The sequence below is a fragment of the Mirounga leonina genome, unplaced genomic scaffold (genome assembly GCF_011800145.1).
Source record: "Mirounga leonina isolate KUSES-001 unplaced genomic scaffold, KU_Mleo_1.0 Mir_154, whole genome shotgun sequence".
Lineage (NCBI taxonomy): Eukaryota > Metazoa > Chordata > Mammalia > Carnivora > Phocidae > Mirounga > Mirounga leonina.
In genome coordinates, this window is record NW_023270389.1 from 13,750,973 (window position 1) to 13,764,677 (window position 13,705).

Sequence of the window (13,705 nt, forward strand, 5' to 3'; positions counted from 1 at the left end):
AAAGCCTTAGATCATCATCAAGGGACCACATTTTCCAACTGAGGAATTACAGAGGAAGAAAATTAGATTTTATTAAATATTCCAATTGTGAGCAAAATCTTTGCAAATAGCTCTTGGAATAGATTTAATAAGAAAGTAAGGTCAACACTTGTATCTTTCCAGCAACAGCATGAAATATTTTCACTATTTTTGTACCTTAATATTATTTAATAAATATCCTTAAAGTCAGTTGCTGTCCAGACTAGCAAGTTACCACTCTTTAGTCATCTGATATTTCACATTTGTTACCCTTTGAACATGCTAGCAGATTTAAGTTTTTCCCTAAGAGTTGATAACCTTTTAATAGCCACCTAAAAAATAGCTTGTAGATTAATCCAGAGTTAATGACACTATTTTCAATACGCCACCAGTATAATGCAAATTACTAACTACAGAATTCTCAAAATCAGGCCAGTAGTATGGCTTCCAGCATCCTTTTAGAATATGAAGATTAGTTAAATAACTCTGTGAATAACATATTCGGGAGAAAATATATCTGATCAGGCATAATTTGGAAAATACTGTGTTAAGTATGTTAAGAGAAATTAAATTAAACAATAATTTTTATAATTTCATTAAATGAATTCTCAAGTAAGAAGCCCAGTGTATGAAACAGATTAAGTGGAGTTCTGAGCTTGTCTGCATATTATATAAAGTGATATGAAACAATAAGGTAACATAAAATGAAAAGAAGTGTTTGACTTGTCCTTTATTTTTATGGTCTGTATCACTGCTGGTTTCCTTTTCTTTTTTTGTAAGGGTTAAAAACAATATTAAGTACCAACTTGGAGATTTACCAAAAATGATTTTTAAAGTACTGCTTTTTATATTCTGACATAAAAATCAACTGAAGACACAAAAGGATAGGAAATGTTATCTGTAAGTAAAATTCAGCTTGATAGCAAGCTTTCACATATTTGTCTTAGAAGTAGCACAAGTTAGACATCTAATATATTTACATTTCAATATTTAATTTTTGTAATAGTAAAACATGAAATATATATAGTATGGAAAATACACATATTAATACAAGGCAAATTAATCTTTTAATCATCTAGGACTTGGTCAATTTATTAATGTTATTTTATTATTACTTTCTAAATAGCTTTTACAATGTTAACACATGAAAATGGGGCTAATGATGGAGAAACTTTAAATGATACAGAGAGCTGCAGAGATTTAGGATATCATTACAACATTAGCGATCAAAATATACTAATGGAAAAACAGAATAGGAAAAGAAACCAAAAGGGTCATATATATAAAAATAACTAAAATGTATGGTGTTTACCATGTTGGTTAGTCCAAATCACTTACACGATTCCCTAATTCTGTCATCAAAGCAAACTGTAAGGTAAAATATTTTCCCTTTCCACAGATGAGAAAACAGATATAGAGAATTCAAATAACTTGCTCAAAAGCAAGGAGTAGGAATTTGAAACAAGAGATTCTGACTCCAGAATGTAATCAATAGGACTGGTATCACAAGAAGGGAAGAGATTTATTTCTCTATCAATCTCCCTCTCTCTCATCCTCTCTCTCTCTCTCTCCATGCACGCCCAGAGAAGAGGCCATGTGAGGACACAGTGGCAAGAAGGCTGCTGTCTACAAGCTGGAGTCCTCACCAGAAACCAACCCTGGCAGCACCTTGATCTTGGCTCTTCCAGCTCCAGAACTGCGAGAAAGTAAATATCTGCTGTTTAAGCCACCCAGTCTGTGGTACTTTATGGCAACCTGAATAAACTAATACACTAACAAAAACACATACGCACAACAAAAATGACTATATAACAAGAGCAAGTTAGAAAATAAATGAGAAAAGAACTTTTTCACAATAACAGTAAAATATAATTTGTTTAGGAATAAACCTGGTAACAAATGTGAAGAATCTGTGTGAAAAAACCCCTCTAATTTTTATTGAGAGACACAGTGTGCTCTTACAGAAAAAAAGCACAACTTCTTTAAATTCAAGAAAATGCTACTTAAAACTGTAATGTTACACCTATCTGATCTGGCAAAAAAATGTTAAAGTTAACAATAATACATGTTGGCAGGAATACTGAATATCCCTGCTGTACACCCAAAATGTAAAACATTTGGAAAAATATGTTCTTATGAACAAATTTAAGGATGTACATATACAATCAGCAATACCTTTCTTTCATATAGGAACCAAAAGGTATGTAAAAGAACCAATATAACATTCAGATCAGCATGGTTTATTAGAGCAAAAAGGCTACCAAAAGACCCACATTCATCTCCGGTAAAATGGATAAATTGTGGCAAATTCATGTGTGAAATACTTTACATCAGTGAAAATGAAATGCAGCTAGATGCAGTGAGTATCTTGTATAGACTGTTGTTAAAAAAAACACATAGTATAATTCACACACTTATAAAAAGACATTTATATAAAGTGCCTAATTATGTAAATTTAACTACTGCTTGGGAATATAAATATACGTAATAAAAGTATAGATAAAAGCAAAGACATTACTAAAAATTCAAGATAGTAGATACCTCTAGTTAGCAACAGAAAGGATAGAATCATTAAGAGTGCCACATAAGACTTCAAAATAACAGGAATATTTTTTCCCTAAGTCAGGTTAGAGTTCACTGTACCATTATATTTATAAATAATATTCTGATATTCTATATTTGCCTGACATATAATTGAGATAAATTTTTTAAAATATATAATATATAAAGCTAAGTCTGGTGCATACAATAGAAGAGTTAATATAAAATAATATAAAGTCTACAAAAATCCCAAAGTAAATAAAACAGTAACTAAGTGAAGTGAATAATAAAAATAATAGAATTGCTAACCATAAGAAACAGTAGAGTAAATGGTATTAAGGAAACTCAGCAACTATTTGTAAAAAGTGTAAAACCGAATCATCCTTATACAAGAATAAATTTTAAATCATTTTATAGTATATTAAAGGTAGGAAGAGAAACATAAGTGATCATTTAATATTTAGAAAAACTTCACAAGTGTATCTTAGGCAAGAACCATTCCCCTCTAAAGTAACTGCACAAAATTAATAGACAGTTTGTTACCTAGCAGAAGTTATTCCAACACCTGAGATAGAGAAAGTGTCAGTACTTTAATCTCTGGCACTACAACAAACTAGACGTTCAGGAGGCTTCTTTCACTTAAAATTTCTGGATACAAGATTTTAAGATCTTTTCAATGCACAGATGACCTGGAAAAAAATAAGGGGATTCTTCGGAAGAAAGAATCGACAAAAAAAAAAAAAAGCAAATCTAGTGAGGGCTAAACAGTCGTGTCTGTTCCAAGATATATATTTATTTATAGTCCTAGTGTCTGGGCATAACATGGTACATGGTCAAGAAATTGACAACTGGGCTGCAGCAGAGTGGGGGAGTTATACTGGAGATCTCTGTATGAATCCAGCACTCCTAACAAAACAACATTCCTAGTAGGTGAACTAGAAAAAGAAAAAGACCCTATTAGGGAGACTTTGACATATGTCCCTGTCTCACTCTTGGCTCTGGGTTGAGTGGAGAGAAAAAAAAAAAGTCTTTCCTGAGAGTTCCTAAGAATGAACTTGAACTCGCAGAGGTTTGGATGTCAAATCAAAATTTATTCTTTCCATTAAGCTCTTGGCAGAAACAAACAACAACCTTTTCTGAAGAAATGTACCTTAAATCGGGGATCAAAGAATATCCATACATAAAGTTGCAAGGAACAAAAGTTCACAAGCAAAAAAATAAATAAAATTTAATTCACAAGCAAAAAAATAAAATTAATGATGATAAAATAATAGAGTTGATGAGATGCAGAGAAATGGAAATTCACATAAATTGCCAGTTGGACATGTAAATTAGTTCACCCTTTCTGTTTAGACATTTGGGAAGATGAATCAAAAGTCTTAAAAACATGCATACTCTTTAACCCAAGATTTCTCAACAGTGGCACTACTGACCTTTTAGGCAAATAATTCTTTGTTGTGGGGAGCTGGCTTGTGCATTATAGGAAATTCAGCAATCCAAAGCCTCAAGGTGGGTGCTAAATGCCTGTAGCACCGACCCCCACCTACTTCTACCCAGTTGTGATAGCCAAAATGTGTTTATACATTGCCCAAACTGCAAAATCACCTCTGGCAGAGAACAAGTGCTTTAAACATATTTGTAGGCAAAGGTTGAGCTGCAGGAGCACTGGCCCTTAGCATTGTTTCTAAATATGAAAATTCAAAAACACAAATTTAAAAGATAAATTAATATAAATCATAGGAAATTGGTTAAATAATAATATCCACACAGCACAGTAAAATTTATTCAGGCTAGACTTCTTCCATCTTTAAAAAAAAAGGATACTTCACTATTTTCTCCCTATAGCCCTTGCCCTACCAATCACTCTTCTCCCTTTCCAGCCAAATTTATTCAAATTACTATCTAACTTGATGGATCTCTCCCTTCCCCCCATCCTCCCCACCCCCCACTGTTTTTTACTCCCTCTTCAAATTATTCCATTCTGGCTTAGTTCCCCATATTGTCACTGAGTCAGCTCTTGCTAAGTAACCAATGACTTTGATTTTGCTAAATCTAGGGGGCTTTTCCAGTCCTCACCTTCTTTAACTTCACAGTATCATTTGCCATGGCTCATCACTCCTTTCTTACTGCATTATCTTTCCTTGACTTCTTTGATAAGCATATTCTTTTGGTTTTCTTCACATTTATCTACCTCCTTTACAGCTCGTCCAACTCCAAAATGGTTATTAAATGTTGGCATTCCTCAAAACTTCTAGTTCCCCTCTCATTATCCTATGTTTTATTTTAGGCTATTTCATTCACTGTCAGGATTTCAATTATTATCTATGAACTGAATATACAAAATTTAATTTATGAATGAGATACACTCAATTTTGTGACTCTGGTCCAAGTTGTTTCAAGCAACAAACATGGATATTTAGCTATTTATTTAACATCTCTTCTTGGACGAATCAAAGTCATCTCAATCTCAAACGTGTATAAGATTGAGCTCAAGATTTCTTCCCTGAAATTACCCCCAAAATTCTGATTCTTTTCTTTTCCCAATCTCAGTGAATAGTATCACTATAAATTCAGTATGTCCCTTGCAGAAACTTAGGAGTAATCAGCAGACTTCCTGTTTTCTTACTTTAGCACATCTAATTAATTTTCAATTTTAACACTATTTGTATTCTTAACAATTCTAAAATTAATTCACATCTCTACAAATTTACTGCCACTCTTCTAGAACTATACATTTCTTTAGGGCAGTTTGACAATATATAACAAAAGCTATAATAATACGCTAGCCTATTATCAAAAAGACAAGGGATAAGTGTTGGTGAGGACATAGAGAAAAGGGAATCCTTACGTATTGTTTGTGGGAATGCAAATTGTGACAGCCATTATGGAAAACAGTATGAAGTTCCTCAAAAAATTAAAAATAGAACTACTGTATGGCCCAGCAATCCCACTTATGGACACATAGTTAAAGGAAAGGAAATTACTATCTCAAAGATATATACACCCTCGTGTTCACTGCAGTTAACTCACAATATTCAAGACATGGAACTAACCTATGTGTCCACTGATGGATGAATGGATAAAGAGAATGTGATAATGTAACACACTCACTCCCGCCACGCACAGGAATATTATTCAGCAATAAAAAAGGAAATTCTGCCATTTGAGACAACAGGGATGAAATAAGTCAGAGAAAGACAAATATTATATGATTTCATTTATATATGAAATCTAAAATAGTCAAACTCATAGAAACAGTAGATTAGTACCCAGGGATTGAGGGGGGGGGATGAAGAGATATTGGTCAAAGGGAGAAAATTTCAGTTATAAGATGAAAAAGTTCTGAAAAACCAACAATGCTAAGAGTGTATATTTTAAATATTCTCACCACACACATACACATAGAAAGGTAATTCTATGAACTGACAGATGTATTAACTAATCCTGTTGTGGTAATCATTTAATAAGGTATATGTGTATCAAATCATTATATTGTACACCTTAACCTGAAACAATATTACACATCAATTATATCTCTATAAAGCTGGAAAAATCCAAAAAATTAGAAAAAAAAAATTAATGTGCTAGCCCTCTATATCAGTCATGGTTCTCCAGGGAAAGAGAACTAATGATGAAAGATGACAGATAGACAGACAAACCGACAAGAGTTTTTTAAGGAATTAGACTATGCAGTTATGGAGACAGGCAAGTCCAAATCTGCAGGGTAACCTGGCAGGCTAAAAATGCAGGCAGGAATTAATATTATAGGCTTGTGGCAGGATTTCTTTTCCAAGAAACCTCAATTTTTGCTCTTAAGGCTTTCAACTGATTGGATCAGACCCACCTACACTAGTGAGGGTCATCTGCTTTGCTTACAGTCAACTTATGGTAGATATTAACCACATCTGCAAAATACCTTCATAGCATCACTTAGATTACTGTTTGATTAAATAATGGTACTAATGCCTAGTCAAACTGACACATAAAAGAAACCATCACAGCCCTGACTCAGAAATTTCACTTTCCAGATTGCCTGGGTCACTCAGTTGGTTAAATGGCTGACTCCTGATTTCAGCTCAGGGCATGATCTCAGGGTCCTGGGATCGAGCCCCATGTGGGGCTCCATGCTCAGTGGGGAGTCTGCTTGAGATTCTCTCTCCCTCTGCTCCTCTCTCTTGTGCTTGTGCACGTGCGTGCTCTCTCTCTCCAAAATAAATAAATAAATCTTAAAAAAAAAAAATTCACTTTTGGGAATTCATTAGGGCACAGATGTATGTGTAAGAATGTTCATTGCAGTGGAAACGCTCAAAGATTATTATTTAGTGTGGTTTGATAGGGGCCCACCTAGAAGGACAAATAAATATCCCCTTGACTTCTTCATGCCAAACCTGCAGGCATAGCCAAATGACACTTGAGTAAGTACTGTTAATGCTAACTCTCATGTTCATATAATCCTTCAAACACTTCCATGATTTCTAAGATCAAAGTCAGCCTCTTTCTAAGACATCAAGAATATTTACTAGCTATATTTCTATTCATTTTGGGGCTCTTGATTCTGGGAAACCTCCTCTTTTGCCAAGTCAGATAAAGACATCACCAGGGTGGTCACAGAAATAAATTAAAGTTATGATCCTATACCTAGGAATGACGGCAAAAGGTCTAGAAGCCTAAAATTTTCACTGATATGTTAACTCAGTTTCCAACAACTACAACAAAATAAATTGAGGCATTTAACGTTTTGTTCTTTTTTTCTTAAATTAAGGTTAAGAGCTTAATTGCAGAGAAGTGCAGATAACATATTCCAAGATTTTTGTCAGATGAAGAATTTAATTCTTGTTATCTTAGATTAGTAATTATGCAGAGAAGACTGGCATATGTTGAATTTTTAGAGGCAAACTTAAAGAGGAACTCTCAATAAAGTTCAAGAATCATATTGGGATCAAAAACTTCCAAAAGGAGAATTTTATAGACAAGCTGTTAAACCTCTGGCTGTCAAAGACTCTGTCCTACATCTACAGCTGTACATCTAGGGTGCGCACCTTACCAGGGGTGATGGAAATCTTACAGATCTCAGAAGGAAATGTTTGCCATAGTCTCTTTAGCGCCCTACAGTTACTAATAATCTGGTGGAGAGATCTCTCAATCTCAGACTTCACTGCAGTTACAAAATAAGTTTTTCTTTTTAATGGCTTACCAGGCTTTATGAAAATGTGTTCCATTATATTTGTTCATCACTCAAATGTAATATTTTAGACTCAAATGCAAATTAAGCCCTTAGGTTAATAATCATAAACTAATACAGTCAGATCTAATCTACTGAAAATCTTGGATACATCACTGCACATATTATTTTCATCCACAAGTTAAAATTCAAATCAGAAATCCTTTGTAAAAGTATAACTGAAAATTACTACACAATATAATAAATCTATCAGAAACAAGGAGGTGGTTAAAAAGCAAAGGTAGGGCAAATATACGTATCTTAACATTATTCTATAGGTTTAATATTATTTTGATAAATAATATTTGGCTCCATCCAGTTTTCTAAAGTACGTAATAGATATATATAAATACACACATATGCAAATGCATCTATAGATCTATAATAAAAATTATTTAAACTTATTATTTTCCCTGAAGCGTAGTGACCTCAAGAAGACTGATACAAGGGTAATCATAGAAAAAAAATTGAAGAATTTCAGTCCCTGGTGTACTGTGAGAGAGAAAGAGAAAAAAAAAAACCAAAACACTTAAACTGAATACTTGATTATTGAAGGCCATCCTCATAAGCAAAATATTTTCCCTCAATTACACCTAATTATTTAATTGTTTACATTTACTAATGAAACGAAACAACACAAAACAAACAACTGTAAGGGGCTGTTTTTCAGCAAGTGCATAATCATCAATCAACATGTACAGAAAGATTCTTAAAATCATATGAAGCTGGTCTGTTTATAGAAAGGCATATTTTATCCCAATCAATGCATAAAAGTAAAATTATCCATAACTGAGGCATGTTTCTCTGCTGTACAGTTCAGCTGTAATGATCCCCACACACTGCACTTGCACATCAATTATGATAATCATAATCACGGTCGTTAAGCTGAATGTTCATTATTATCAGGATGCTGGTGACAGCAGATTCAATCACCGGGTGCCATGGGCAAGCAGTCCCAGTCCCACCCAAGCTTCTGCAGACAGCGATGTGCCACATTAAATCTATGATGTGCTCCACATCCCACTCCATTCCAAAAGCCGTAGACGGTAAAGGTCAACTTTATGTTCTGTGCAATATGCTTAGGTTCTCTAAATTAATTCTTTGGAGTACTAGATATTTTTATGCTTTGTGGCTTATGAAATCCTGTTTAGGACCAAAATGCACGTGAAAATAACAAAAAAGGGCTGCCTTAATGTTGTAATTCACCTACAATAAGCAGATGAAGAAAGGCTGTAGCAACATGAACCATCTTAAAAGCCTCTTCCTGAATTCTGCAAACGTGGGAAAACACGAAATAGTTCCAGTAAAATCAGTTGTCTAAAATGCACATGAGAACTCATTCCAATTCAGATAAAGGCCTTAGACTATTATTTCTGCTTCAGTAAATATGAACATATGTGAATGTTTTGACAACCAAAAGGATGTTTTTACTATACTGAATTTTTGTATTGTCCAACTCATTTAAATTTACCCAAATAGATTAAATTAATAGTGAATGACTGGTATATGCTCCTTATTGAATTTCACTTCTATTTTAAATATTGATATCAGCACAGTAAAGAGTTTATAAATATAAATTATTTACCTGAACTTAAAAAGTTTATCATTTAAGACACAGGCCTACAATCTAACAACTTGGGGCATTTTATGAACAGATTAAAGAAATGTGAGTAAGGAAGGGAAGGAAAAATAAAATAAGATGAAAACAGAGAGGGAGACAAACCATAAGAGACTCTTAACTCTAGGAAACAAACTGAGGGTTGCTGCACGGGAATTGGGTAGGGGGGTGGGTAACTGGGTGATGGACATTAAGGAGGGCACTTGATGCAATGAACACTGGGGGTTATATGCAACTGATGAATTACTGACCTCTACCTCTGAAACTAATAGTATAGCATATGTGAACTAAATTGAATTTCAATAAAAAATTTTAAAAAAGATATAACTTAAGTTGATTAAAAGTTATCATCACTAATTACATAAAAAAAGAAATGTGATATGTTTTATTACATTTTTTATTACAGATTTCCATGCTTTTAAGAAAAATCGTATGTTATTTTTCATTACTGATTTTCATACTACGAAGAAAAAACTGTACTATTGGCTCTCCCTTTGTTGACTTTCTGATGTCTTTGTACAGTGTTTTTCGAGTCAATACATTAAAAATAAAACAAAAATATTTAAATAATATTTGATATTTAACTGATTTGATGTGAATGTGATCAGAGAAAGAGTATCTAACATTTGATTTTCTCTCAACTGATACCCTTTATCACTGTGTAACAAATGATTTGAAAATTATAACCTCCAGGCTTATAGATGATAGAAGAAAAGGAAATTCTCCATGTAGATAATCTTAAAACATGATGGAAAAGGTGGAGAATAGGAACCAACTATATTTAATGGAGCTGTTTCTTGGCTGAAATCAATTTATTGCTTTCAACTAAATGTTATATATAATTTAAATGTTTGTAAACAGTCCATCTTCCCACAGAAGAAGCATAAAACCAGGTCAGCCTTTCTTCTTCAATATTTTGATCTTAATAACTCTAGCCTCCCTAAAACTATCCTTACTCCACTAATAATGAACAAATTGTGGCCTCCAACTTCAGTAATCAAGAAACTAAGTTTTTATTGGACCCAATTCTCACCCAAATGACTTAACATCAAATCAAAATATAAATTATGTCTAATCGTTGTAAGATTTAACATATAAACAATAAAATGGCTACCTCTCTATCGTGCGGATTACATTAGCCACACAGAAGGATAATTCGTTTATTTAATACGTTTATTTGAAGAGATCAGGAAGTAGGAAGAAATAAGAAAGAAGGGAGGGAAGGTGGGGAAAAAAGGAATTTCAATTTGCATTTAGTATTTTTCTACATGTTTTTATGTAGGGTTAAGTGGATTCATGATTTATTAAGACTTAAAGAATCCATGATTTATTAAGACACCTGGGTGGCTCAGTCAGTTAAGCATCTGCCTTCGGCTCAGCTCATAATCCCAGAGTCCTGGGATGGAGTCCCACATCGGGCTTGCTTCTCCCTCTGCCTGCCGCTCCCCCCTGCTTGTGCTCTCTCTCTCTGTTAAATAAATAAATAAAATCTTTAAAAAAAAAAAAAAAGACTTAAAAAAATCCCTATACTTTTCTCTCTTAATTTTCGGGGTCTACAAGAACAACTATTTGTCATTAACTTGTTAGGTATGTATACTTTCTAAAAGCATGGAGGGGCACACGATTCTTCAAAAGAACAAAATAAACTTTATTTCTCTTTAGTGAGTATCCAAAAGTCCCTATATTTCCATGAACTTGCTTACTTCTGTGAGATAGATGCATATTCTAAAATATGCTAGAATGCATGAGGTGCATCTGTCATATAAAACCAAAAAGTAGGGCGCCTGGGTGGCTCAGTTGGTTAAGTGACTGCCTTCAGCTCAGGTCATGACCCTGGAGTTCCGGGATCGAGTCCCGCATCAGGTTCCCTGCTCAGCAGGGCGTCTGCTTCTCCCTCTGACCCTCCCCCCTCTCATGCTCTATCCCATTCTCTCTTTCAAATAAATAAATAAAATCTTTAAAAATAAATAAATAAATAAATAAAAATAAAATAAAACCAAAAAGTACTGTGTTATTCTAGGAAAGAAACATTTGCACAAGGATCTTATTTACTCGGAAATACCTTAGTGTCCTGAGGTAAATTATTTATATTTAAAGAAACAAACACTTCCTTGAATTAAATAAAATGGTGAGGGGGCATAAAAGCAAAAAATGTTTATGTCAAATAGCAAATGAGATGTAGATCACATTATGCACATTCAAAATATGAAATTAAATAGTTTAAAAATTATATTTAGCTTATATTCTGAATGGTTGCATATCAGGTAAAAACAAATGCCAAGAATAACATCGTCACCAGTATTTAGGTTTGTCAATCAGTGAGCCAAATTGAACTACCCACTGTACCTATTCCTTATGATGTGGAATTATTATTTAGTATTTTAGATCATTTTTTTAAGAAAGAGGACTTAGCAGGTGGAAAAGAAAAAGGTACTTTCTAAAGTATCTGTATTACTCCCCAGTGACTAACCTTCGGTAATCCCCTATTTACAATGTCCTAAAAAAAAGACTTTTTCTTAGAGTTTGGTAAAATAAAGATATCATTTTTCTTAAGGGTCTAACATGTGTCTTCCTCTTGAGTAATGAGGATATGTCTGCAACTTTTGTTTTCCTCTTCATCTTTGCCATCCACAAGCTGAAATTCCTACCACTTACCATTGCTGTAATGGTTTCCTTTATTTTGTGAGTACAGACACTGTTCTCATCTAAGATCACTTCCCCTTATTTTTATTTCTAAAATATAACCTTTACTGTATTTACCTTTTAGTAACGTGTCTTAAATCCTTTTGGAAGGAGGCTGTGTGTAAATGAGTAAATCCTCACTGACAGACTATTAATAGAACCAATACATCTGGTATACCCTATGGAACTCAGTGGCTTTAACCCCTTTCCAGAATGTCACTTACAACATCATTTTATCTGCATAATTATTTCTATAAATAAGTTATAGTTTCTGTTAGATAACAGGCTTAACATGTAGTAAGAACTTTCCTTTTACATCACATTGGTGTAAGACACTTTGGTGTTTTCCCTATTCAGAAAATTTTCTCTAAATGCTAATAAATGTAACTCTGGAATCAATAAATATTTGCTTTCTTCTTTTCTATATCATTCATATATATATACACATCACATATATCTCTATCTATTCCTATCTATATATCTACCTACCTACTTACTTATTTACTGTCTATCTATCCACAAACACAGAGATTGAGAGAAAGCAATCAAGTGCCGATCTCCATGTCTTGAGAGCTTGACTATTCTGTGACCACAGATTCAAGTTTTGGCCCTGGTTGGCTTTGGCAAAGCCATGATGCATGCCATAGGTCATTGGGTAGCTGAGTCATTACACATAAAAACATATAACACTAAAAAACAAAAACATAAATCTCTTACTGCCTAGAGAAGTCAGCAGGGCCATCTTTACATGAAATAGCTATAAATAATTTTATAACCACGAAGGTGTTAACTGTAATGAGAATATTTATATTTGTTGTAATCAGTGTATATGTTTAGCCTTTCCAAAGGAACATTATTTTTTTAGTATTGCATTAACTTACCTTGTCACAGATCCACTTCTTAGGATTTTCATCTCTAAAATGTTGACTTCCATAAGAATTGGGACCATACTTGCTTGATGAATGCATTAATGGGATGTACTTTTTATTTTTATGGTAGGAAGAAAATGGCAAAAACCTGAAAGAACATTTAAGTGATGTTAATTTTATTTCTGTAGACATTTGATTAAAGGCATTAGAATTTAGAGAAGTAGTAAAGCGTAGTGAAAATAAAACATGGCTTGGAATCAGAATACCTGGATTCAACTCTAACCTCTGCCACTATCTCTGTTACTAACTTTTATGAATTTCATTTCTTATTCAGCAAAAGGAGATACTAAGACTTTTTTTAACAGAATTTTTATAAGTCTCAAATAGTTTGGAAATATATAAAATTTTAAAGAATAAATTTATCAATTAATGATGCCAAATAATTCAAAATTTACTGTGTAAATAAAAATGTTAATTTAAAAATCGCATCCAAAAATGAAAAGGAGGCCCAGTATAGGAAATTCTCATTGAAATGAGTTTTCTTCAAAGTTGTTTTCTTTTTTTTATTGCGGTATAATGGACATACAAGATTATATTAGTTTCAGGTATACAACATAATTTGATATTTGTATATATTGTGAAATGATCATCACAAGTCTAGTTAACATCCATCACTATATATAGTTATCTTTTTTCTTGTGATGAGAAGTTTTAAAGATTTACTCTCTTAGCAACTTTAAAATATGCAATACAGTA

At 33.2% G+C, this 13,705-nt stretch overlaps 1 protein-coding gene across 1 annotated transcript in view; it reads right to left on the reverse strand.

Annotated features, from left to right (window-relative positions):
* SPATA17 (spermatogenesis associated 17) overlaps nucleotides 1–13,705 on the reverse strand; it is a 166,398-nt gene that overhangs the window by 34,851 nt on the left and 117,842 nt on the right. The window contains exon 9 of the mRNA XM_035010125.1: nucleotides 12,962–13,097. Within this exon, the coding sequence (XP_034866016.1) occupies nucleotides 12,962–13,097 (136 nt within the window). The remainder of the gene's footprint in view (nucleotides 1–12,961; nucleotides 13,098–13,705) is intronic.